Genomic DNA, 26382 nt, shown 5'->3' with positions numbered 1-26382 from the left:
ACCATAAAGTTTCATCCTTTATAATCTTTTGTTGAAGGGTCCTCAAAAAGAAAGGGGCACTCAAATCATATTCGAGATTCGATGAAAGGCAATAACTTTGCCAAAAGTTCAAAATCTAAGAGAGAGAGAGAGAGAGAGAGAATCCATTGGACCTTTGGAGACACAGAGAATCCACCAATTGGGATAGAGCATCCATTGGGCCTTGAAGTTTTGGGCCCAAACCTTCTCAATAGTCCATATAACTAGTCTCCTAATAGCCCACTTTAGACTCCAGAAGCCTGCCATGAGCAAACAAGAAAGAGAGAAGATGAAAAAAAAGCTAATACTTTATAACTATCACTTTATGACCATTAAACATATGAGAGATCGAAAGGCACTGTAAAAATATATCTCTTTTTAAAATAATACATGTTTTAGTTGGATAAAGTTTCTTGAGCTCATAATTGTTTTTGTTAAATAGCTTTAAAAGTTAGTGGCCGTACATAAATATTTTTGGGATATTGGGATAAAGATTTTGGAGTGGTGGGTGTGGTGAGCATGAAACATGTGCAAAAATTGCTATTTAAGTTGAGATATTGACATATTGCACACCATTCACAACCCATTTCATACTGCTTTTATGAAAGTTTATTATGTTATTTGTTATGTGCTTTGCCGTTAAACTATACTAGAAAATTATACTGCTTTTTGATAGCACTCTAGCTTTTTTCTTGAAAGAAAATCTAGTATTTCTCAGTTTTGAATATTTTAATAGGTCTCGTAGTTTGTTTCGAAATAAAATAATTAGAATTAAACTCCACCAATAAAGCTACGTTGATTTAAGACGAAGATATTCGTCTATCTATTTTATTTAGTTATTCAATTTACTCAATGGTTCAATATTGTAATAGCAAATAACAACAACTATTTTATCTCTCATGGGCATTTTTATTTTCAATTGAGGATTTACATTTTTATTTACTACCGTTTACATTTCATGAATGAATTTTTTTAATGTAGTGAATAATACCTCAAGTAACTCAAGCAATAGCCCACTATAGTTCCTTCTTAATTCAATATTCATAAACCTGGACTTTTCAGGTTTAATATGCCAAACCCATATCTTGATTCACTAAAAAAAATAGACAAATTAAGATGTAGGTTGAAAAGAAAAGTGGCATGGTACCATGTTGCCATTAATCCCTAAAGTAATAGAAGAAAATAAGGACAGTTCCTGTTTTTTTTTGTTCCTCGTCCTTTTTTTAATTAAAAAATATAATTGTATTGGTTAATTATGAAAGGTTCTTTATTTTTTTCATTGGAAAAAGAAGTAAATTTAGTTTTGTTGAAAATGAGAGCAAATAACATTTTTTTACAAAATTTATGTACAATTTTGAAAATGTTTCTTTTTTTCCCAAAAAGAAAGAAACCGTCAAATATTCAAAATTGTCGATAAAACTAGAAAAAAAAAACGATAACTTTAACAGACAAACGAAACTAAACGGCGAGAATTTAATATTTATAACGGGCGTTGCGTTGAATTAGTTTAGAAACGTGGACGACGCAAGGGCGGAAAAGCGCGTACGTACACGTAGAGGAACACGAAGAACCGGAGTCAGTCCGACGTGGATCTGCGTCAGCGATTATCGGAACCACTAGACTTCCACGTTATTTCCTTTTATAACCTCTGCCTGCCCCATCTCTCCACGTATTATTAAGATTTAAAGAGAGCGCTCAGTTCATAGACGGATCATCGTTTTTAGTTTTGTCCCCGTGGAACCGCGTCCCAAATTTCAGATCACATATAAATCTCTCCTTCCGCGCCTAAGCTCCTGCTCTCGAATCATCTCTTTCTCTCTCGCTCTCTCTCTGTGCTTTTTTACCAGACGCTCACCGGGGTTGCATTGTCCCGAGGAGGTTTTTTTGGAAGGTGAGCATTACCAATCTCCCTGCGTCTTCATTAATATCTGGTTATCGAACTCTGGAGGTTATTAGATGGATACGTGAAACTGTAAGGTTGCGGTTACGAAATTATCAATTTATGAGGATGCTGAATTTTTGGCGTTATTTATTTGGTTTTGGTTTTGGTTTTAGTTTGCTTCTTGTCATCGGATTATTGTTGGATTCTGAACACAAAAAGGAGAGGCTTCTTTTGGTTTTAATTTCCCTTTTGCTTCAATAGTCCTGAATTTGAATGTTATCCACTTAAGCTTCGATAGTGTCTCTCATTCCAGAATTCAGATGCTGCATATATTAACCATAACCTGATAATGAAATAGTTAAAGACTTCTCTAAATCAGATCGAGAACCCCTTTCGATCCGTCTTCATGTTTTCAATTGTTTTGAGCTACCATCAATTTTGGAATATATACATGTATTCATGCTGACATTAGATCGAAAGATAATCTAATGTCTTGTAAAATCCGTGTTTGATTATATGGTAAAAATTTCGACATCCAAGTGAGTTATTTCAAGGTTGATCTTGCTTAATTATTTTGCGGGTTGCAATTTTCCGATCGAATTTCTTTTAATTTGACTGAATTAGTATTTGCTAGGAATCATCTTCAACTCTACCATTCAAAGGTATCCATTAACAGAGAGTATAACATGTATTGATTCCTCTGCGGGCTCACAGGTTTATAGTTTTTTGAAAGCAAATTGATGGAGAATATTGAAGGTATCTGCGGAGATTTAATCCCAGCCAAGGAAAACATCGTTCCAACACCACCTCCATTGCCTGGATCTGCATTCAGTGGTCATCTGCAGAAGGGTTTGGTTTCAAGTGAATCCTTGCAAAGGGGGTACAGCTGCGTCTATACTGCAACAAGAGACCTCTGGGACAGCCTCTTTGACGAAGCCCATAGAGCAGATGCTTCTATCCATACAGATCATGGTGGCATTGTATATGCACATGCCTATATCCTCGTAAGTTTATTTAATCTCACCATTTCATAACCTAAAAGAAGTTTCCTGTCATTGTTGTTTCTTATTCAATTGGTTTTTTTTTTCCTTTCTAAAAGATGTGTCAGATTTAAGTTATATCCGTTTTTTTAAGATGAAAATTTTGCACATTTTGCATTTAGCATACCCAAAAGCAGGAAGGCTATTGCCTAACTATATCATAGTTCAATTCAATAAGTGGTTGGGTTCTCCTTATGTAATTTTGCTGCAGGGTATGGCTTCTCCTGTGATAAAAGGCATGTTAAAGCAATCAAAAAAGTCTGGTTGGAACCGGTCAATCTCGATCCGTGGAGTTCCACCTGATGCCGTGAGAGTATTTGTTAGATATCTATACTCTTGCAGGTAACTATTTTCTTGTACTGTTTCATATTTGATAGTCACTATAGATTGAGGATTTCGAACTTCAAAGCCCTATGGACTGACTTGAGAAGAAACGTCCGAGGGAACATGAACTTGGTTGTGTTTTCTGATGTATTACCATTACTACAATTTATTTCAGATACGAGAAAGAAGAAATGGAGGAATTTGTATTGCCGCTGCTGGTGCTGTCACATGTATATGTGGTTCCCCAGTTGAAGAGAGAGTGTGAGAGGCAACTGGATCGTGGTTTGCTGACAATTGAAAATGTAGTAGATGTTTTTCAGCTTGCTTTACTATGTGATGCTCCTCGTCTCAGCCTTATGTGCCACCGTATGATGATAAAAAACTTCAAGGCTATTTCTTCCACCGAAGCATGGCAAGCAATGCAGCAAAGCCACCCAGTACTCGAAAAGGAACTTCTTGAATCAGTGATCGACGAAGAAAATGTAACACCTCTCTCTCTATCTTATTTTGTCCGCTTGATATATCAAACCGTGCCTGAATACTCCAAGAGCTTAGTATGCTGGTTTTTCTAAACCAATCTTTTAAATTTTACTTCCAGAGGCAAAAGAAAAGAATTAAGAAGATAAATGAAAGGAAGATCTACTCGGAACTATTTGAGGCAATGGAGGCTCTTGTTCATATATGTAGAGATGGTTGTCGTACAATAGGCCCACATGACAAGGACTTTAAGGTGAACCAGCCGCCATGTAAATATGCAGCCTGCAAGGGGCTGGAATTGCTTATCCGCCATTTTGCAGGCTGCAAACTGAGAGCCCCTGGTGGTTGCACCCAATGCAAGAGAATGTGGCAACTCTTGGAGTTGCACTCTCATCTTTGTGCAGATTCTGATCTCTGTGAAGTCCCGTTGTGCAGGTAATTTATCAAAATCTGTCTCCTCTTTTTCCATCCTTCTTCGTTGTTAGCTTTTTTGGAAATCATTGTAGAAATAGTTGAATTCACCTAACTAGAATGCTCCGTGATTTCAGGAATTTTAAGGACAGGACGAGGAATCAGGGCAGGAAAGATGAAATTAAATGGAAATTGTTAGTAAAAAATATTCTGAGGACGAAGGGAATAGCAAGAGCACCATTCTTTTCGACGATAGAAACCGTATCTAAATGAGGAAAAGAAGACTAGTATTCTTTTGTATAAACATTCAATCTGTAAATTTTCCCCCCATTTGATTGCGCATTTGCATTCTCTGTACATCACAGATTCAAGAAATGAAAACAAAGAGTTATTTAGTACAAATCTCGGTGTTATCAGTTCGCCTCGAAAAATTGAAGAATTAAACAACTCAACAAAATTGAACTCTTGCAATTCCTTCTTTCTCAACTAAAATAGCTCTGGAACAAACCATTGGGGGCAGTAGAGTAAACTAATGAACTCTGGTTTCATACTCAAACCTGATGCAAATTTAGAAATTGTGGCCTCTTGGGAGAAATGGGATCTCATGGAGGCTATAATGGTGTCGTCGGAGGAGGGGTTGGTGGAGGCGGCGGTGGAGACGCCGCCGGCCGTCGCTGATCCTGTTTTATCAATGAATCCTCTAAATATGATAGAGGAGAAGAAGTTCCTCTGGCTTGAACAACGGGCGATTTGAAGTGAGCTTCTTTTTCGCTGAAGGAAACTGCCGCGGACCACTCCGGCGTATGAAATACTGTTTCTCTGCTCTCCTCGTCGGAGAATGGCGTCTCAAATGATGGGTTTTGGATATGATTTTGAGAGAGAGGAGGCAGTGGTTGCAACTCAGGGCTAGGAAGGTGAGAGCGGAACTCTAATTTCTTCACAGAATCCAGCCGGCGACGCAGCGGAGATTCATCTTCTCTATTTGCACCCTCCAGCTCGACGACCGAGCACGGCCTCCGCTCCACGGTTCCGATATTCAAGAAACTCGATCGTGGAATTCCAGAATCGTGCCGAAAACTCAGCGAATGTTCCTTCTCGACAAGCAATCGAGACTTGAATCGGTACTTAATTCGCTGCCGGTACAAAAAGAAGGCGAGCGCCGAGAGCATTCCCAAAGTCACAATGGCGACGGAGCACACAATAGCCAGAGATTTGATCGGCTTAAAAGGCTGCTGCGTCGACGACGGTAGAGTTGGGAGAGTGACATTGGAAGGGGCAGGCGTAGGCTGGTCGGAATTTACAGAAGCCGGCGGCGACGGTGACGGTGGCGACACGAATGTTCCAGGATCCAATGGCTGGTGCAGACTTCTTCTCCGACTATCGCCATTGACGCGGGGATCAATGAAAACAATCAACAATTTTAGGCTGAGAATGAAGATGAGGTAAGAAGCTTTCATGGCGGATAATTAGGATTTGTCTACGTTCTCTCTTCGGGAGGGTTCAGAACACTAAAGTTATTAATTATGGGTTCTTGTGAGGACCCAGAGAAAAAATAATTAAAAATTTTTTTAGACAGACTAAAAAATATCAACTCTTAAATTGTTTAAGAGAGTGATCAAATGATCTACGAAATATTTTCTTTTTGTTTTTTGTTAATCTACTTTGATAATTTTAAAATTAGAGAGTCAACCCAAGACATTGCATCAATGGGATGAAAACTTACCATATTAGTTGTCATTAAATTACGATAAAACAAATTATACTGTAAGCATCATTGTGAATATGTGATCAAATTTTTTTCTTCTACAATTGTAAAAAGAAGAAAAAAAAAAGAGGTGGGACAAGATGAAAACAGACAACTACACCAAAATTAAATTTAAATCTAGACTCTAGAACTATCTAACTATTTTTTTAATACCACAAATGTTTTATAACTATTGATCTTAAGGAAAATAATTAATATCTTATTTATTGGATTAATTAACAATGGTTGCTTAATTGAAGGTTAAATTTTTAGAAGGCAACTAGATTTGTTTGACCAGAAAAGGGAAATTAACAACTGTTGCACTATTTTTTATTTTTTTAGTTGGCACGTTTGAAGAATTAAACTTTAGAAAGTAAACAAAAGAAGAAGAAAATTAAATTGGGTAATTTTGCCCAGTTCTCTCTGGCCTGCCACGTGGCCTCTTAGTAACCTCGTCAAAATTGAAATTGAAAGGGAAGTTGTCTAATGCGAAGTGATTTTCAAAGCCTCATTGAAGAACGTGCAACTTTATTTTATTCACAAAGGACAATAGGGCACTTAAAAAATAGAAAAAATGTATTATTAAATTAGCTTACAAATTAAAAAATAGTATGTTAGATGGATAGCGACGTCAATATAAAAGTCTATAGCAACTTCAAAGTTCAAACCTATAGAAATCATTAATGTTATAAAAATGTATGGTGAATGAAATGGGAGTTACTTCCTTGTTTAGGATTACATAATACATAATTCATTTCTAGCTACATAAGATTTCAAATTTCATAAACTCTCAACATGAATATATTATTATATAAGTTTTTTAAACGACAATCGTTTTAGTCATTGCCTTTTACTATAAAATTCATCGCTCGGTTTCTTTTTCCTTTTCATATTGACATAAAATAAACTTTAATCAACGTAATCAAAATTCTTGTTCTCAGCCTCATTTTAATTTCATCTCATCCCCTGACTTATCTCAACCACGATACATGCCTGCTAAATCATCTATTCAAAGCCATGTTAACTTGTCTAAGAAAGAAATACGTTTTATTTTTTTTAAAATATTTTTTTGGTGTGTTTTGTGCAGGCAGGAAGAGGAGTCTACAAAGCATCTCTCTATTTGGTATGCCCTTGCCCTTTAGTTGGTGGTTGGGAGGCCCAGCTTTGGAAACGAAGCCCAAAACGGAAGAATGGGCCAAGGTGGTAGTTGGTATTGGGCTTAGAGAAAGAATGGGCTGGGCCTGGATAGAGGAAGGAGGAAGAAAATAAATAAAAATAAAAAAGGGAGTGGGGTATTTGCATTATTAAAATAGAAAAGTGAGGGGGGGAGCATGATGGAAAGTTGAAAAAGAAGGGAGTGAGAACAACGAAAGAGACACATGTTTTTGTTTTTGTCTGTTTTGTTGTTTCTGATTCCCAATCCATTTCCAATTCATACGTCTTTTTCCCTCTCCCCTCTGCCTTAACCTTATTTCTTTTTTTCTTTTTTTTTTTTTATATATATAAAATAATTATTGTATACTAAACTATAAAGTTCACTCGGATTTGACTTGGATCACACAACTTTATTTCCACCTCTCATTACGACCCCTACACAAAAAAGAAAAATCCCACTACAATCATTCTAAAACATAAATAAAAATAAAAATCATGCATAGATCTACTTTTGAAGCCATATAAGAGTTTCTGGGGTTTTTTTTTTCTTTTACCATTTCTCATTTTAATGTTCTCATGTAACATTTATTTTAAAGAGAACCTGAGCACAAGTTTTGTTAAGCTGTATTTGTTTTCATATAATAATATATAGAAATCTGAATGGGAAGTGGGAGTGTGGAGATGAGATGAGGCTACAAACCTAAGAACTGATTGGGCAAAAGGTAATTATCTCATTACCTGTGCCATGCACCTCTGTTTGTCCTCTCTCTCTCTCTCTCTCTCTCTCTCTCTTCCAATTGAAAGAATAATATAAGAAAACTTTCTCCAATGCCTTCATTCAATGTGGGCTTTTCATTAAAAACTAAGAGAGAGAGAGAAGAATTGTGAATTGTGTTGGGAGTGGGAGAATAATATAAGACCATGCATCCATGTTCATGATTCTTTTTGATACTTGCCCACTCTTACAAATAAAAAGCTGATAAAATAAAAGAGAACCTAATCTCTTCACCAGTCCTCTCCTATACTACCTTTTGCCTTTTGGACCACTTTAATCTCTTGATGGGTAATATAAGGAAAAGAAGAGAGATTTTTGAGATTGTTATTCATGATTAGAGGAGGGTGTGGAATGAAGGAATTGGGGGGAGTGTTAGGCACGTGGGTTCATAATTTGATATGATATATGATAATTATTATTGAGAGGTTTAACTTGTTTTACTGTTTCTAATTGGCTTCAACTTTTTGGTATTTTTGTAAGTGCTTTGCTGAGGAGTTGTTGTTGTGTACCAAATTTTCTGCTCAAATCCAGGCTTTATTTTTTTGGTTGGGAGTACCAAAACAGAGCCACCATTTTCTGAATTTCTCATCTCACTTCCATGATCTTTATTATTCACACCAATACTCAACTCTTCTTTCTTCTCACACCCAATACTGCCGCCTGCTTTTACATCTCCACTGTCTTATTACGTCATTATAACAACAAATTAAAAAAAAAAATCATCTAACTTAAACTTTTGGGTTTATTGGTCGTTTAATCATGTTTAAGATGATATCAAAGCAAGATATCATTTATTGTCATTTCCTCTCCATTTATATTCATTTATACTTGTTGGATCTTGTGCAATTTTTTAAACCCACAAATGAGGGAAGTGTTTGTTGTTTAAGACAAACTTTTAAAAATTACCCAAAATTCTCACAACAAAAACACTTAAAATCTCATGAACAATGAAATGCAGTCACAAAAATCACATGCTTAAATTTGACTAATTAAGCTAAGTAGAGGAATTTAAGTGTGTAAAAAAATTTTTTTTTTAGTTTTATGTTTGACTTGTTACTCTATTGTTTGGACGGATCTTTTTCCTCTTTAGATAAACTATATATATACACACAATTATGCACTGAAATAAAATGAGGCGGGAGGTTTCTATAAGTAGAGCTTCCGACAAGCCTCCAACGACTCTCCGACAACCCAAGAATCGTGGCGTGTTGTCGTGGATTTTGTTGGAGATTTGTGTGTGCGAAAGTAAATATAGTTCGACTCGACTGATATGTTAGGTGTCCTAAGTGTGAGACTTTGGTCGGCTTGACGTGGAATGTGGGTCACGATTATCTCCTGTAATTCAGCTCTATCTTTACAAAGGTTCGAGCTACATCTTCTTTCAGGTGTCAGTGTTGGCTCATCACTATTGAACATATAGAATGTCATCACATGGCTGATGAGAAATCACCTTGAAAACATCCTACTTGTAACTTTGGTCAATTTTAGTAGTTATTTATTTTTAAAAGGGATTATTTTAATATTTATTTACAAAGTTCTAATTCAAATTATGATGTAAGGTTGATAAATATTTTGTTGATGACTAAATGATCATTTTTTAATGTATAGAGATCAAAATAGACAAAGTTAAAATAGAGGGATCGATGTAAACGAAATTATTATAAGATAAGGTTGGGTGGTGCTTGCAAAAATCACATGTTATAGGCACATGACTTTGGTTTAAAGTTTGAACACGAAAAAACACAAATGTCGTTTTCATCTTCAAGTGGGTATACTTATGAATGTCATTGAGATTCTAAATGTCAAAATTAACATGAACCACCCAATTAAAAAAAAAAAAAGAATTTACTGTAATTTGTAATACTTAATTAAGATTTCCCATTAACCTTCCTTAGGAGTTTTCATTATTATTATTGTTATTTTTTGCATGGCTCCTACATAATGCCACTTTCCATGTGCATATATCATCATATGGAAAAAAAAGAAAAAAAAAAAGATTGATTTTTAAATACCATCTCTTAAAAAGACCAATTTTTTAAAAGCAAAAAGGTCTTTCCATCCAAAAAAAGATAACTGTATTTTCAAAAGGTATTAAATCTCGACATTAAAGAAGAGCATTTTATAATATTCATATATAAGCACTTCCTTAAAACTAAAAGTACGTCCTTTTCCTTTTATAAGAAAAAAATAAAAAGTAGATTAAAGAAAAGTGCAGAAAGAAGAGGAAGAAGAAGAAGAAGAAGAAGAAGAAAGGGGAAGATAGGGTTCATCATTTGAATTTGCAGAAACCTTATAATTAAAGAAATAAATTAAAAATGAAAAAGAAAAAGAGAGAAAAAATGAATAGCAAATCTTGGAGGTAATGATGGCGAACAATGGGCATCGCATCATTCATTGAATCTGCAATTTGCCATCACACAGTTTCAAGCTTCAAGGCGTCAGACTCAGAACCCTAAAACTAAAATATTATTATTATAACCCTTTTTTTTTTTTTAATCTCATCATTCCCTCCCCCCATCTTTTCTTATTTCTATTTCCGACCCTGTTTCCTGAATATTTCTCTCTAATGTTTTTTTCAAGACATTAGGAAAAAAACGATCTTACTTTTATTTTTTATTTTTTTTATATGTACTGCAAGTCTGTAAACAATCTCACTTTTATTAAAAAATACGTCTGAATAATTTATTAATTTTAGTGGATGAGAATATGGCGATACACATATTTTATTTAAATTGCCACGTGTTGAATGAGAAATTAAAGTCTACTCCACAATCTATAGTTTATTTAATTTTGTGAATAAATACTTTTCTTAGAGGCAACCAAGACTTCAGCTTCGTAACTTTATTAGATGTAGACTCTCTTTTCCAAAAAAAAAAAGGACTCTCTCCATTAACGACATATATTTTTTCTTCCAAATTAATATCTGATATGATAATGTTGTTATTTTTTGTTTTTCAAAATTCAGCTACATCTTAATCATTATTATCTTTCGACCTCTTTAATTATAAATTTCTATTCATGTCATAATTTTGATATGTTTTTTCTTAAATATCCTAACTTTTTTCGTTTCAAATATAATATAAATCTGTCATTTTCATGTGTTTTATCTCTGACTTTGATTTAGATTATATTTATGATAAAATTGTAAGTATTTTGCTTATTTAAAAAAATATATCTTTTAATTTTATTTACGTACATGTTTTTATAATGATTTTAGTTATTTCATTTGCTGTCTTAGTTGAGTATACTAAGATTTAAGGATGAAAAAAATGGGTGGATGTAATTTTAAAATTTGAACTGGGCTATAGGATCGAAAGCGAAAATCTTAAAATCATTGAAAGAAAATTGTGATTTTGACTAAGAAAAAGTCTAAAAAACATGACCGAATTGATAATTTACTTCTAAAATATCTTCCACATCTTGGGAATAAAAATTTAAACTTTTGATCATAAAAAGTAAAAAAAGGAAAAAAAAAAAAGTCAAGAATGAACCAGTAATTTACATATTGGCCGCAGAAAAAGAAAAAGAAAAAGAAAAAGAAGAAGAAAAAGAGGAATGAGGGGAAAAGATGAAGAGGAGGGAGAGGGAGGAAAAACTGGTCCGATCCAACAAATTAAAGGAATCCATTTTTGCTTTTTCTTTTGTTCAGTGCGACAAAATAATAAAACAGAGGAGAAAAAAGAAAAGGGGGAAAAAAGGAAGGAGAGAGATAGGATTATGATGAAAGGCAAAGGCAAAGCGGAGTAGAGAAGGGGAAGGAGAAGGGGGGTCGTTTTCTGGTAAATAGTGCTCTTGGTTTGCTTTCCCTGAACACATTCGCACAAAGACATGTACTGAGACGAAATTGATAGGGGCGACTCAGCTTATTGTAGTCCCTCAAGGGGGCAGCAAAGTTATGGCTGTCAGATTAGCGTGCAATTTTTATTGTTCAAAAGGAAAACAGTGGGGGCCTCATGGGTCTCTTCTCTTTCTCAAACAAACTCCACACCCCTTTTTCTTTTTCATTTTCGTTTTCATCTCCGTTCTGGTTTGCCCAATTCGGGGTTTTGAGTAATTTCCCCCCTCCAAAGATTTCTCGGTGGTGGGGGCGGTGGTGCTGATTCAGAGGGAGAGGGAACATTCTGGGGTTGGCCTTTTGTGTTTGTGTAGCTGTGGTGGCTGTCAAACATGAGGCACAGCTCATATTTCTGATGGGTGGCCTTTACTTTTCTTTCTCTCTACTTTGTGGGGTTCTCTGCGGATACGAGTGCTCGCCTCTGTGAATGTGAACATTGTTTCTGATTGTTGTGCCCATCGATATTTGATTCTTCGTGCTTGCCAAAGTGAATAAAGCAATACCCAAACCCAACCTCTGATCTCTCGTCCTTTTTAGGTAAGCTACTCTCTCATCCACTTCTTTGTCTATTTTCTTTCTTTAAATTTATCTTCTTACTGTTGTATTCTTGCGTTTTTCCCTGATTCGGCTCTGTTTGCTTTCCTTCTACTTGGTTCCATCTCTCAGTCCAGCCCCATTTTTTTTCTTTTACTGTTTTCTTCTCCTGGGGTTTTCCAAATCACCAACTTCTTCAGCTCCCACTTGCTTAGTAAGTGGTCTCTGTTGTTTTATGTCTTGCATTCATTTGAACCTGAGAAATAAATATCCTGATTCTTTCATCCATGCGATTCTCTTGATTTCTTCATCCCAATTTTAGTTGGAATCTCGTGGTCTCATGTTGGAGTCTTTAATTCTAACAACTTGGGTGTGCCTGAACTTGAGACATAAATTCTATTCTTGTGGTTAATTTCAGCTTACAATGGACGATTCTCTTTCTTTGCAGTTGCAGGTGTTGATGAGCTTTCAAATCAAGTTGAGAAGATCAGAAAAGACTTAAGAAAGACGTTGGAACAGGGGATTTTGAGTTGTGAAACTCTGTGGACTGGGAAGGATCTTTTGGTTTTTGACCCATTGGAAAGGAAAGGAAAGGGAAGGAAGGGGAAAAAGTAAAATAAAAAACCAACAAGGAAGACAAAATCTAGAGGGGAAGGATAAAGAAATAAGGGAAAGGACGGTGGTGTCAGGTATTAGGCAAGTGGGGGTGTCTCCAGCTTTGCGAATTATATACGTTTTTAGAGTGTTTTCTTAGTAATGTCACACCCATTCGACCCTCTATCCCCGGGGTCCTTGGGAAGTGTTACTCATTGAGGAAGCAATCTCTTAATTTACAACTTTTTTCAGTTTCAGTGTGTGTGATTCTTTAATTACAAAACCCCACTCTCTCCCTCTCATCACTTTGAAGAAAATATTCGGTCACACTAGGGAAAACCCCCAAGATTTCCTTGTTCATTTGATATCTTCAACATAAGAGATCGGGTTGAGCTCCGGTGTTTCGTCCCACTTCTTTGGTTTGTCTTCTATTTACGGGTTTGCTGTGGATTGACATCAAGAATATTGAAGCAGAGAAAGAAAACAGAAACTCAGATCCATTTTCTTGATCAAGAACATGAAGTTTATGAAACTTGGATCCAAGTCTGATGCATTTCAGACTGATGGGGATAAAATTAGGTGAGACATATCTCCTCTTTTTATTAGCCTTTCATGTGTTTTTTATTCTACATACCCCAGTGATGGGGTCACCGTTGGATGTTATATTGCAACAGACTGTTAATCAATCATTGTGTAGTGAGTGTAGGTTCGTCACCAACTTTTCCTAGTTTCTCATTTTCAGTATTTAGGCGATGTTCTTTTTGCTAAAAGAAAAATATTCCTAAGTCTATTAATCAAACATTAAATTGCACGTTTCCACGACAAGTCTCAATTTTCATCTAGGAGAAACCTCAACAACATAAAGAGTTATGTGTGTATTTGTAACAGTCGTAACTCATTGATGAAGAGATTCTGCGTTCTGCCAGTCTAAGTGTGTTCTGGAGTTTTAAATATTAAAGTGAAATTCTGGGCCAGAGGAAGCTAGTTGTCTTAGGACTCATAGGAGCAATCCTTTTCTACTTCCAATCAATTTTGTTTGGGAATTTCTTGTTTTTTTATCTAATCTTTTTTGGGTATGGGATAACAGACTCTCCAAAGGCCTATATCAAACCAAAAATCTGGTAAATAAGCCATTTTCTTTTGGCTTATACAAATTGTAAGCTCTTATTGCTGGCTAATGGAAGATACGAGTTTCTTTTGACTGCTTTGATTTTAGATTCCTTGAAACTTCATAAAAATGAAGACATCCATTTCAGGTCTATGTTCCAGGGTTTTCAAACTTACTTCAATGAGATTTGAAATCATTCTTGTTTCTTCAGGTATGTGGCGAACGAGCTAGCAACTGACATCGTTGTCAACGTTGGAGATGTGAAGTTTTATCTGCATAAGGTATGGATCTGGTTTATCTTTTTATTTCAGAGGCAGTGATCTTGTTGAATAACCTAAGCCCATAAAGAGTATAATTGAGAGACTGAATTGTCAAGGTCCACACTGTGTCACTGTCTAGCACATTTATTATATATATGCTTAGATGACAAATGAAAGCTTGGTTCCTTAAGTTGCAAATAACTATATCTAAATTTATTTATTGATGAAGATTTTTAGGGGATATATATATATTTTTTAATTTGATAAAATTATATATAATACGAAACATATTCCAAGGGTGTGACATGATAATTAATTCGGCCTATTTTCATTTCTAGACATGATAATTTTGCTTTATTGCCCTTATTTCTATCTTAGAAGCTATGGAGAACTTTAGCAGATTAACTTTTGCATATTTATGTGTAAGATTGTTAATTTTCTTTCGCAGCAAAAGTATATCGAAAATTAAAGATCAATGCCGAACATTATTCACCCTTCTTAAGAGGACAAATGTGATGCTTGTGATTTTAACCGGTTGAAAAGTAATTATTAGAAGTAAATTACAAGTACAAATTACTTCTTTTCTAAAATTAAGAACATAGATATTGAAACATTAAGCCCATTTGTGTAACACGTTCACCTAATTGCTTGCAGTATTTGAGGACTGACATTTCAGTCTTATAAGCTTTAGAGGCTATAGGTTTAGAAGCTCAAAGTTACATTCTTAGAAAGAATTTAGTTCTTGTTTTTAAACGTTGTATTAATACCATGTAGCATTCTCATTTCCGTAGTTTCCGCTTCTGTCGAAAAGTGCGCGGTTGCAGAAATTAGTCACTCAGTCAAATGAAGAGAATAGTGACGAAATCCATATCTTGGATATACCAGGTGGACCGGCCGGTTTCGAAATCTGTGCTAAGTTCTGTTATGGCATGGTTGTCACTCTCAATGCCTACAATGTCGTTGCTGCTAGATGTGCGGCCGAGTATCTAGAGATGTATGAAACTGTTGAGAAAGGAAATCTCATCTACAAGATCGAAGTCTTTCTCAACTCAAGCATCTTCAGAAGCTGGAAGGACTCGATAATTGTTCTTCAGACAACAAAGTCTCTTCTTCCATGGTCTGAGGAGCTTAAGGTGGTGAGTCACTGCCTTGATTCCATAGCTTCCAAGTCTTGCATTGAGACTTCGAAGGTCGAATGGTCATACACCTACAACCGAAAGAAGCTGCCATCTGAAAATGGGGATGATTCTCATTGGAATGGTGTGAGAACGCAAAAGCTTGTTCCTAAAGACTGGTGGGTTGAAGACCTCTGCGAGCTTCAAGTAGATTTATACAAGCGAGTAATAACCACAATTAAATCGAGGGGTAAAATCAGTGGCGACGTAATTGGGGAAGCTTTAAAAGCATATGCCTCGCGGAGGTTACCTGGGTTTTCTAAAGGTACGGTTCAGGGGGGTGATATTGCAAAAAATAGACTACTGGTGGGCACAATAGTACAGCTACTTCCCACAGGGAAGGGGGAAGTCTCCTGTAACTTCTTGCTTAAGTTGTTAAGGGCAGTGATTCTGCTGGATTGTGGAGAGATGGGAAAACTTGAACTGATGAAAAGAATTGGTCAGCAGCTAGATGAGGCCACAGTGGCTGATCTTTTGGTTCGAGCTCCTGCCGGTGAAACAATGATATACGATGTTGACATGGTCCAAAACCTTGTCGAGGAATTTGTGGCACAGGTGCAGAATGTCCACACTGATCTCCACATGGAAAATGAATACCATGAAATTAGAAGTCCAAAGTTTATTTCTGATGCTTCCAAGTTGATGGTTGCAAAGCTGGTTGATGGCTATCTTGCAGAAGTTGCTCGCGATCCTAACTTACAACTATCAAGATTTATCTGTCTTGCTGAATCAGTATCAAGCTTCTCCAGACCATCTCATGATGGACTGTACCGGGCCATCGATATGTATCTGAAGGTATGTTTTACACTCATTTTGTGTCAAGCAACTACATTATCCTTTGAACGATGTTAACATGAACTTGATTTTGTATCACTGCAGGAACACCCTGGAATCAGCAAGAGCGAGCGGAAGAAAATATGTCGATTGATGGACTGCAGAAAATTGTCCCCCGATGCGTGTATGCATGCTGTGCAAAACGAGCGGCTTCCTTTGCGCGTCGTTGTTCAGGTTCTTTTCTTTGAACAAATGAGAGCCTCAGCAGCATCAGCTGGTGACAGCACGCCGGATCTACCGAGTTCAATTAGGGCCTTACTCCCTGGAGGGGGATCTCATGGAAGCTCGAGGTCTACCACGACGAACACTGAGGACGACTGGGATTCTGTTCCAACTATTGAAGAAATAAGGGCGTTAAAAGGGGAGCTCGCCGCTCTGAAGCTAGGAAGTGGGGATAGAACTGGAAGCGACAGTGCTAGAAACAACCTCGAAAGGGCTGCAGGGAATAAAATGAAGGGCATGCTCATATCAAAGAAGATATTTTCGAAACTCTGGTCGAACAAAGAGAGGAACGGAGAGATCAGTAGCTCCGAGACATCAGAAAGCCCGGGTTCTTCAAATGCAGAGGAAACGAAGTCGACCCCCTCAAGAAGCCAGAGGCATTCGATATCATAATTCTACAAATGTAGTAATTGTTAATTTTTTTGCTGGCAATCTGTAAAATTTTTCTCAAATCTTTTGACAGTTAGAACAAGTAGAATCCACTGACATATTCCACCATGACAAAGGAGAATTTGGTCGTATGCTGTGCATGTACAAGGTAAGCTCCTACTCCTAGGTCGGGGTCTCTGTTTTTTCTTACAGTTGAATTCTTGTAAGAATTGTTGGTCTGTATGTTTTTGTTTTATGGGTCGTTCGGTTATATTTTTGTTGTACCATAAATCAGAACGTAGTGAGGAATGTCAGAGACTGCTTTATTGGGATTTTGGGTGGTGCTGCTGGTCCTCTTCTTTATGTGACATTACAAAACAAAATTCACTCAAGGACATGCTCTGTACAGTATTTGCAGTTGTATTTTGGATTAAAAATCAATTTAGACCCATTTAAGGATCCAACATCATTGATCAAAGTTAATCAAATTAATTTCAACTTCAGCAACTCAACAAGTTAAACGTGTCTGAAGGTATCTCAAAATAATTTAGCTAAAGTACTATAATTATAAGCAGTCGTTGTACACATTTAAAAGTGTTTTTAAATGCTTCCCTTGCAATCACTATAGTTAAAGCACCCTATGAGTGTAAGGAAGCGATTTTCAATTTTTTTTAAGTATTTGTAAATCACTTCTAAATACGATGAGTTTTGATGATAAACATATGTTAAAAACACTCGAAAATATGATCGTTATAGGTTGAAAGTTCATACCCTCTCATTCATATTTGTGTCGTTATATTCTCCGAACCAGCCAAATCAACACGGATCAATCAAAGGAAAAAAAAAAAAAATCAAAATATTGAGAGATAAGATAAAAAAATAAAAGAAAAGATTTGAAACAAAATACAGGTCCCCCTACCCTATAGTGTAGGTTACCATCAGTGCCAAAACTACACACACTTTACAGATTCCCCATATTCAAAAGGTAAAGGAAAAGGACTTCAGTGGGACTGATCCATTGTTTTTTTTAAAATATCATATATCACATCAAAGAAAACACTGCCTATCATATTATTCTTCCTTAGTAGAGGTAAATCTAGTCAATCTTAAGGTTAAATTATTTGGATTTGAAGCCTTAATTTATGCCTATTTGGCAATATCCTTAATTCACTATTTTAAAACATGTAGTGGAAACTAACAAATACCAACCAAACTTTGACCCAACAATGTGAAACCACCATTCACTTGTTTCTTATTTACTTTCTCCTACCATTGACCCAATATGCCCAATTTCTTCTTCCAAAAAAAAATTAAAAAGAAGAAGAACAACAACAAGGAGACTCCTTTGGATTCTAAATAAACCATCCTAAACTAAAAGTTCAAATATCTTTTCATATGAATACGGTCTGATAATTGATTCAATTTGGTTTTGAATATTTGAAGATCTATTGACTTTATTCACTTGCAAATATCTCATACATAAATATATGCTATTTTTCTAATAAATTTTTTTAATGAAAATTATTTTAACTAAAAAATTTAAGTCATATTGGATCACGATTTTATTTTTAGTTTTCTATTTTTAAAATTTATGTTGGTTCTTCTAATAATTTCATTAATACATTTTCACCTTCTTAAAAATACTTAAATTTGAAAAACAAAAATAATTTTTTTAATTTACCAAATTAAAGGATAATAATATATTTTAATCTAACGAAATGTTTTCTTGTAAGCATGTTTAAAACATCATGTTCACTTTACCAATAAACTAATTTATAAGTTAAAAATGAAAATAATTATGAGACGTTTAAGGTAGAAATTTTCTTAATCAACTTGCAAATACTTTAATTATAAATGACGAACTTAAAAGACTATTTAACATCTACAATTTTTGTTTTTTTTTTTTTTTAGAATGGATTGCAATTTGCAACAAAATAATAAAAACTTTTTTTGCTTTTTAAGTTGTATCATTAAATTCCTTTCTGGTTATTAATTTAATTATTTTATTTTTAGAATAATATAAGTAAAGACATGCAATAATATTAGAGTATTTTAATGGGAGGGAAATGGAGTGAAGGCATCCAAATATGGGAATAGTAAACTCATCTGAAAGAGAAAAAACGAGAGTCAAACTTTGGGTTTAATTATTGAAATTACCTAATCCAAAAGTTTAGTGCCCGACTGACTTTGTCTTTATATGTAGTTTAACATTAATCGATTATCCACTTTTACCCGTCATATTATTTAGACTTCCGCAACATATATTATAATGCATGCTTGTGAGATATTTGGAGCATACTATAAAATTTAATTAATTAAATAATATTTGTGCTAACTTTTCTGAGCGTTTCCTGGAAACATTTTGGAAGGGAAATGATGTGCTTACCAAGTAAAAAGCAAGTGATTAATTGTCAACAATTTCTACTTTTTAGACCTTGACTGCTCACAATACCACAATATTATATCTGGATATGAAGTTAGAATTTCAGTAAAAGAAGAATAAATCACAGTCAAGTCAAATAAATATTATACTATAAGCTGCTTATCTTATACAACACTATTGGTATATACCCTACATTTTTCTTTTTTTTTTTGGATATATATTTTGTGAAAATATTTTGAAACGTGCGTGGAGTGTCGGTTATGCATTATGAATCTATTTATTATGCGAGAATGGGTCGATTTTACTCTTAAGAGAAAAAAGAATATTATCTTATCGTGTTATAATATGAAGTAACTTGTATGGATTTGATTTTACCAAATATCATTTTCAACCTTCAAGAATGAAGAATACAAGCACTTGAGGAAAAAGGGCGGAGAGCCTTCACAATCCCATCAATTTGTTATCTTAGCCAAATCTCTTACTTTATGAATCATATATCCATTTAATGGTTATTAGTGGCTTTTTCCGTGACAACTTTTTAATTCTCTCTTCGTTTGTAAATTTTCTAAATATATATTTTTAGTATTTATTTTAATTTTAGATGATGTATTAATGTCAAAGTCATGTAATCATACTTCAATGAACAGAACATTAAATGAATTTAGACGAGAATTGAAAGTAAATTTTAGGAAATATTGTTGAAAGGGAGGGGTTGGGAAAATGTCACGCACGCACCCATATCTTCACCCACTTTCACCACCCCATTTTCAAAGTTAATTAACAAACAATCCCTCTCCCACTTTCTCACTACTTTACACTGCTCTATAAAATTACTCATTTGCCCCTATCTTTCACATATTTTGATACCCTCCTCCCCTCCCTACTAGAATTTTGGATTTAGAATTGAAAAAGCTTATGCTTCTGCTTACGCATTTCTATATATAAGATCTAAAAGCATGAATTTGATCCATTTGGCCGCACAACCCCAAAAAAAGAAAGCCCACAAATTTTTTTCTTATCAAATAAATTATCTATTCTTGTGAATGTGAATGTGCATATTCCTTCAATAAAGCTTGGAATGGAACTGTGCACAGTGCACAAGGCATAAAAAACCCCATTAATAATCATCATGAAAACTTAAGGCTGCGTTTGGCTATTGCTTGCTCCGAATTTGATATCAACTTAAAAGAAAAAAGGATCTTAAAAGTCGCTTCCATTTACAACAAAATTTAAAAATCTAAAATTTATAAAAGAAAAAAAAAGTCAAACAAAAAAAAATTAGAAAAAAAGGTTAGGGATATTCTCTTTTACAATAAAAAGCCATATCTATGATCTTTTTTCCTTTCCTTTCCTTTTCTTTTCTTTTTCCCCCCATTTTGCTTTTTGCCCACAAAATCTTCCCCTTCTAATCCTAGAAAAAGAAAAGAAGATCAAAGAGAAAAAAAAAAAAAAACAAAGTACCACTTTTCTTTAGCGAAAAAGGAAAAAAAAGAAAGAAGGAAATTCCTATTCTCTGGGTGGCTAAAGCTGAGGATTAGAACTCTCTGGGGTCGACAAAAATCGACAAGCCAGGTGGTGATTTGGTCCAGTCACCGACAGAGCCGTCGCTATAGTCTTCCCCGAGGCGCTTGATGCACCACAGATCCTCCTCGCACGACAGCATTTTCCAGTGAGGAATCGCCGGCCGGAGCGGCTCCCTCGCCGACACCTCCGTCGCCACCACCCCACACCCACGCTCCTTGGCCAGATTGTGCGCGTACCCACACAGCGCCTTCATCAACTTCCCCGCCGCCGGGCCCTCCCCTCCCAGCCCGTACAGAAAGTGCAGCCCGAACGGCCTGAACAGCTCCGGCACCGAAGGCAGGCGCAGCCACGGAAACGCCCGATCCAGGACGCGTGTCGTTCTCGCCAACGTCCGCTTCACGCGTGACGCTCCACGTACCTGGAGCGTGAACACGTCCTTGCAGTTCCACACACTCAGAACCGCCCACGACTCGGGCGGGTCGAGCAGGAAGCGGTCGGACCCGGTCCAGGAGTAAGAGCCACGTGGCAGCGCGAGAAAGGTGCCGAGTGTGAGTTTGTTACCGAGGACGGAGTCAATGTCGCGGGGGAAAAACTCGGTGGTGGAGAAGCGGCGGCGATAGAGAATCTCGGCGTCGGCGCGTGAGAGTGGGAGGATTGTGACGCGATGGGACAGCGGGACTCGGTGGGCGAACACGGGATTGACAAGGATGGCCGGTGTACGGAACTTGGAGTAGCCGCATTTTTCGGTGAACAGATTAACCGAAGCAACGTTGTCGTTTTCCGTTGCTATGTACGAATACTCGGCGCCATTCTCTCTGAACCACTCCTCCATTCCGCGCACCAGCTTCAGCCCAATTCCCATCCTCCTGAAAACACAATATGCCCACCAATCCAATCAGAAAGGAAAAAAACCTCTACAATCACCCAAAAAACAAGGAAAAAAAAGAGAGAAAGAAACGAATATGTTGATGATACATACCGGTGGGCGGGAGAGACGCGGAGGCCCAAGATGTAGGCGAGTTTAGTGAAAACGGGGACGTGTTTGGAGGGGGGATCGTCGTGGGTGGTGGTTTTGGGAGTTCGGGAGAGTTTTTTACCGCATGTAACGGTTTTGATGCAGCCTCTAATCATCCCCAGTATCTCGTTCTCGTCGCCCGTCGACGCCACCTGTTGAAACGCCAACACCATAATGAGGGTCAGCACAAACAACAAAACCCAATTACCAAACCAAACCCTCTCCCTCTCCCTCGCATTTATTGTTATTGTTATAAGAGAGAGAGGGTTGGTTCGGGGGGTTACAAATTCTGGAAAAAGACAAAAGGGGATTGGATAGGTGAAAGTATGGGGGGGGGAAGGGGAAGGGGAAGGGGAGGGGATTAGAAAGAAATGGAAAATTTAAAAAAAAAAGAAAAATATATACCAGCATGAGGAAGGCAGGGGAATTGCGGACCCTGCAAATTGGGTCACCCAAGAGGTCGGTGAAAAGACAGAGTTTGCCGCTTGGTCCAACTTCGCACCTTCTCTCCACATCTTCCACCCCCAAGCCATCTTTACTCGCATCGAACTCTCTAATCACTATTTCTCTCTTCCTTATCATCTTCTTTCTTTTCTCCTTTTTCTCTCTCACAATACCAGTAACCCAGAGCAAACAGACGACAGTGATCGAATGAGAGAAATACACATGCAGCTTCTAATTTGGCCACGAAACAGAGCAGGGAGGGGAAGGGGGTTTATATAGGGGGAGGGGTAGGGCTCAGAGTCTGCACCCTTTTCAAGGCCAGGGGAGAGGGAGATAGATAGATATCCAAATAACGTGGGTTGTAAGAAAGAAAAAAAAGGGCAGGGTTCGAAATTTGAGAAAGTATGGGATGGTGGAGGACGGGGGAGGGGGGTTTTTATAAGGCGGGGAAGATAATTAGGATATATATATAATGTAAAAATGGGTAATTTTGGCGAAACGCAAAAGGAAAAGACTCAGGAAATTGAATTTTGGGCTGAGTTGGAAACCCTTTGACGTTCTCTACAAATATGATATTTTATTTTGCCTTTTGGTTTTGGCTCCATAGAGGAAAGAAGAGGAAGATGTTCATCATTGCACAGGATTCTCCAATACGACCACCCTTTAAGTACCTGAATTTCACCCCTCTCTCTCATCCCATCCCCTTTATATTTAATAATTCTTGTTCTTCTGTTTTCGTCTCTGTCTCTTTCCTCCTCTTCCTTTTCCTTTTCCTCTCCTATTTAAGCAATATAAATTAATAATAATAGCAATAATAATTCACACACACATTTAAAGAAAAAAAAACGAAAAAAGAACAATAATAATACTCTAGTAGCCTACTCATAAATGTTATTAGAACCAAAGAGAGAGAGAGAGAGAGAGGAAGAGAAGGGCAAAAGTTTGTAAGAGGAAGAGGAAATGGCGGCTATGGCTGCGCTTTAAATGGGTTCTGATTGGGGTTTTAATCATTTATTTCTATGAAAGGAGGCCTCACCCCATCATCACTCTTCTGTAATCATTACCCCCTTTCCACTATCCCTTTTCAGTTTTTTTTTTTGCCCTTTTTACTGCCTCCATTTCTCACCCATTACTTCTCTAATTAATTGTTAATTTTAATTGATCACTAAAAATTCTTTTTACAAGAAGGTTTGTAAATTGGTTGTATTGCTTAATCAGTAAAGAGAAAAATTAGGCAGACTTAATTATAAAAATTTGGATGCATGAGGCGGCAAGGTGGAGTTGGTTCATGTCATGAGCATGATGGAGGGGTAAAATTGAGAATTCGGAGTATAGTGTGTGATAAAAAAAAAATAATAAATTCTCTAGGGAAGTTGTGAGTTTGTGACGTGGCGGAAGGGATGGAAATCTCCTGAATTTTACGGCCGTTGGATTGGATGGATGGGGGTTGGGGCTGGATAGCGGCTTTCTTAACTTAAGTCGCGTGGTTTTCCCGATGATTATCCACGTCGCATCGTGGCCATCCATCATGATCATCATCTACAGTCGCAATCATCGTGGCCCTTCTCATCATTACGGACGGCTGCGATCTTGCCACGAAAAGGAAGGCTAGATTTTGCCAAAGGACACCTACCCCTACCCTTCCCTTTCACAAACTGGCACCGCAGTCCTACACATGATCTGCGCTGCCCTTAGCCTGTGGAGACAATTTTATATTTATTTTTTTTTTCCTTTTTTCTTTGTTGTAATTTTCTTTTTCCTAAATAGTTGTTGAAGAGCATAGTGGGTGATGGATTGGCAGGGCATGTAACTTCCGCCGTTTGGTTATTTGGCAAAACTGTAATTATTGCAAAACAGAGGGGTATATTAAAACAGTGGTGGTTACGTCACTGCTAATCAAATGGGGCTACTGAAATTACCAATTAATTATCCAATCATTTAGTCTTAAACTTGAATAATTAATTAAGTAAACTCCATTTTGAACCGGTTTGGTGGGCCATGCAGAGTGAGTGAACACATAACAATTCCAAAAATTCCCCCCCTTTACAAAATTACTTGAAAATGATGTGATTATCTTTTAAATATTAAATTATCTGTAAATAACCACTCTTAAGAGTGGGAGACTATGGAAGTCAATAACAAAGCACCAAAAATCCACCTCTATTTTCCCCCAAGTTTGGCTTACATATATTTTTCTCTCTTTTTTTGTTTTTTTTTAAATTTTCATTTACTTTAAACAAATTGATTGATATGACATAGGAACATGATTTAGACTTCAACCTATGACAGAAATGATAAATTTATAATTTTTTTTTGTCACTCCTTCAACTTTGGTCTAAAATACATTTTAACCAAAGCTTTCACATCACATCTGGTTAAGGCATATTAACTCCAAAATGATATTATAATTGTCTACTAGATATTTGAGACCTTTGATTTGACACCTACGTAACCATTAGTTTAAATGCTTCAATTATTGTCTTTGCTCTTCTAATAATACAACCTTAAATCCCCGTGCTCTAATCTTTGCTCTTTCCCTCCAACCTTAAAAGAATCTCATTTTGATTAATTCCTTGATGCAAATAACAATGCCATGGTCGTCATCACGATAAACAAACCCAATCCAACTTATGTTAATATCATTCACATTAATTTAATATCTCTAACTTAATTTTATCCATGGATGCTTCTGTTTTTGTCTTTGATTTTTTTCAATTATCTTATGGGATATTTAATAATATAATATGAATATAGAGAATTATGGTGATGGAAATGAAAGATAGATGATGACTTGAATGATTTGGAGTTACTGTTAAGGTTTTGTGAGGATGTGAATCATGTAAGCAGAGCTCCATGTGTTGTCCACTTCCTTGAACAGTTCTCTTTGTTTTTGTTTCATTTTTGTTTTGTTTTGTTTTTTTTTTCTCGCTCTCTCTTCCTCTAGGGAATATTTACAGTGGAGAGGTGGAGGTACATGCTTGAAAGAGGAAGGATTTTTGTTTTGGGGGATCATGATAAAATTTGTCAAACAAGTAAATTGCCGAGAAGCTCACCACCACCACAACCAAAAAGAAAAAAAAAATTGAAAGTTTTTGAAAAGGGAAATAAATGGAGACGGCTATATATATTATGTTGGAAAGTTCTTGATTTGTACCTCGAATTTTCCAGCCGCAGCCACGTGTGTTAAATTTAAAAATGAGAATGTCCCATTAATGTTCTCCCACTTCTAAAATTTAGACCCCAAGTTGGCAAATTTCTCATAATCTAAAGGAATAATTACAACCAAATCCATATTAATATTAGTATGAAGTTTTAAAAATAAATCAAAATAATAATAAAAAGTGGATCCCCTTTCCACTAAACCAGAAAGCAATTGGAATGTATACAAAGAATCTAGGTAGCCACCCATCCAAGTTGGTAAAAGGAAGTGGAGTATATTAATATATATATATATATATATAAGGAAGCACATAGAAAAAAAAAAAAGAAATATTAGAAGATATGTAAGAAAAGAGAGGCAGAAAAAAGGAAGTAGGGCCAAGAGATATTCATTGATGTTGATATTGGCCTTGAATGTACATAATATAAATATGGTACATTCAAAGTACACTTGTAAATTACACACTCTCTCTCCATAGTCTAATTTCCTCTATATATATATATATATATTAATTTTCCTTCTTTGCAATATCCCACAGTGACAGTACAATTGGATTTCCCAGCCTTTTGTAGGCATTAATGAATTTGCATATGCTTTTTGCCCCTAAATCTATTTCCATCTTTGATCTCTATTCAATCTTTCAAACAAAACAAAATAATAATAATTAAAAAAGAAAAATTTTCATTTCACGTCTTGTTATGAGCGATTTTTTGAAAATTTATACGCGTGTCACTCATTGGTTAGCCATACGTGAATTAATTAAAGTTTTTCGTTATGATCTACAATGCATTAAATTTAAAATGATGAGTATGCTAAATGATTTGATTGGGTTGGTGCTTCTCATAGATGGGAGAAGTAAGATGAACTTATCTAAAACGGTCGGTAATATAGGAGCTCTTTTATATATAAACGCCAAATGAGTACACGACAAATTAGATTAAAGTTCAAATATGGTATTACGTCACTTGTTTTGTTGAAAATTTTAACTACTGTCTCTCTCTAAATGGTAATTTGACCAAGTGCTCAAATAAGTATACCGTTACCGTTAGTTGAGGTGACCAACCAACCACTTATCATATTTAACAAATTAAGAAATGAT

General features: G+C 36.1%; 3 protein-coding genes across 5 annotated transcripts; 2 read left to right on the top strand and 1 right to left on the bottom strand.

Moving 5' to 3' along the window:
* Positions 1-1711: 1711 nt before the first annotated feature.
* Positions 1712-4554, top strand: BT4 (BTB and TAZ domain protein 4). Of its 2 annotated transcripts, none has more exons than XM_022277664.2 (6): positions 1712-1909; positions 2615-2904; positions 3152-3282; positions 3440-3746; positions 3863-4176; positions 4290-4554. In XM_022277664.2, the coding sequence occupies exons 2-6, from the start codon at positions 2641-2643 to the stop codon at positions 4423-4425; spliced, it is 1152 nt and encodes a 383-aa protein (XP_022133356.1). In that variant the 5' UTR covers positions 1712-1909; positions 2615-2640; the 3' UTR covers positions 4426-4554. The 2 variants fall into 2 exon arrangements, with proteins under 2 accessions (XP_022133356.1, XP_087983811.1); XM_088127685.1 differs by having other exon boundaries at positions 2535-2904.
* A 6870-nt stretch (positions 4555-11424) lies between these two features.
* LOC111005541 (phototropic-responsive NPH3 family protein NPY4) lies at positions 11425-17092 on the top strand. Of its 2 annotated transcripts, none has more exons than XM_022277061.2 (5): positions 11425-12198; positions 12644-13368; positions 14109-14178; positions 14949-16127; positions 16212-17092. In XM_022277061.2, the coding sequence occupies exons 2-5, from the start codon at positions 13307-13309 to the stop codon at positions 16779-16781; spliced, it is 1881 nt and encodes a 626-aa protein (XP_022132753.2). In that variant the 5' UTR covers positions 11425-12198; positions 12644-13306; the 3' UTR covers positions 16782-17092. The 2 variants fall into 2 exon arrangements, with proteins under 2 accessions (XP_022132753.2, XP_022132754.2); XM_022277062.2 differs by lacking the exon at positions 11425-12198 and adding an exon at positions 12252-12409.
* Positions 17093-20336: 3244 nt separating this feature from the next.
* Positions 20337-23167, bottom strand: LOC148213384 (putative N-acetyltransferase HLS1). The gene is made up of 3 exons (XM_088118418.1): positions 22085-23167; positions 21644-21831; positions 20337-21530 (listed from the first exon to the last, which is right to left on the bottom strand). Exons 1-3 carry the CDS (start codon positions 22259-22261, stop codon positions 20675-20677), a joined length of 1221 nt encoding a protein of 406 aa, XP_087974544.1. The 5' UTR covers positions 22262-23167; the 3' UTR covers positions 20337-20674.
* Positions 23168-26382: the final 3215 nt, after the last annotated feature.

Source organism: Momordica charantia (genome assembly GCF_013281855.1).
Source record: "Momordica charantia cultivar OHB3-1 chromosome 1 unlocalized genomic scaffold, Mcharantia_2.0 BLBB01000001.1, whole genome shotgun sequence".
NCBI lineage: Eukaryota > Viridiplantae > Streptophyta > Magnoliopsida > Cucurbitales > Cucurbitaceae > Momordica > Momordica charantia.
The sequence above is the reverse complement of the archived record's forward strand: the minus strand, read 5'-3'. Positions and strand labels throughout refer to the sequence as shown.

What these genes read in the sequence shown, in the direction of transcription:
- LOC111005541 (XM_022277061.2), top strand. Translation starts at nt 13,307, where the DNA reads ATGAAGTTTATGAAACTTGGATCCAAGTCTGATGCATTTCAGACTGAT. An exon ending in TGAAGTTTTATCTGCATAAG is followed by an intron (nt 14,179 to 14,948) that starts GTATGGATCTGG and finishes TCATTTCCGTAG; the next exon opens with TTTCCGCTTCTGTCGAAAAG. An exon ending in CCATCGATATGTATCTGAAG is followed by an intron (nt 16,128 to 16,211) that starts GTATGTTTTACA and finishes GTATCACTGCAG; the next exon opens with GAACACCCTGGAATCAGCAA.
- LOC148213384 (XM_088118418.1), bottom strand. Translation starts at nt 22,261, where the DNA reads ATGATAAGGAAGAGAGAAATAGTGATTAGAGAGTTCGATGCGAGTAAA. An exon ending in CCCCTGCCTTCCTCATGCTG is followed by an intron (nt 21,832 to 22,084) that starts GTATATATTTTT and finishes GCGTTTCAACAG; the next exon opens with GTGGCGTCGACGGGCGACGA. An exon ending in CGCGTCTCTCCCGCCCACCG is followed by an intron (nt 21,531 to 21,643) that starts GTATGTATCATC and finishes TTGTGTTTTCAG; the next exon opens with GAGGATGGGAATTGGGCTGA.
- BT4 (XM_022277664.2), top strand. Translation starts at nt 2,641, where the DNA reads ATGGAGAATATTGAAGGTATCTGCGGAGATTTAATCCCAGCCAAGGAA. An exon ending in AGATATCTATACTCTTGCAG is followed by an intron (nt 3,283 to 3,439) that starts GTAACTATTTTC and finishes AATTTATTTCAG; the next exon opens with ATACGAGAAAGAAGAAATGG. An exon ending in TGTGAAGTCCCGTTGTGCAG is followed by an intron (nt 4,177 to 4,289) that starts GTAATTTATCAA and finishes CCGTGATTTCAG; the next exon opens with GAATTTTAAGGACAGGACGA.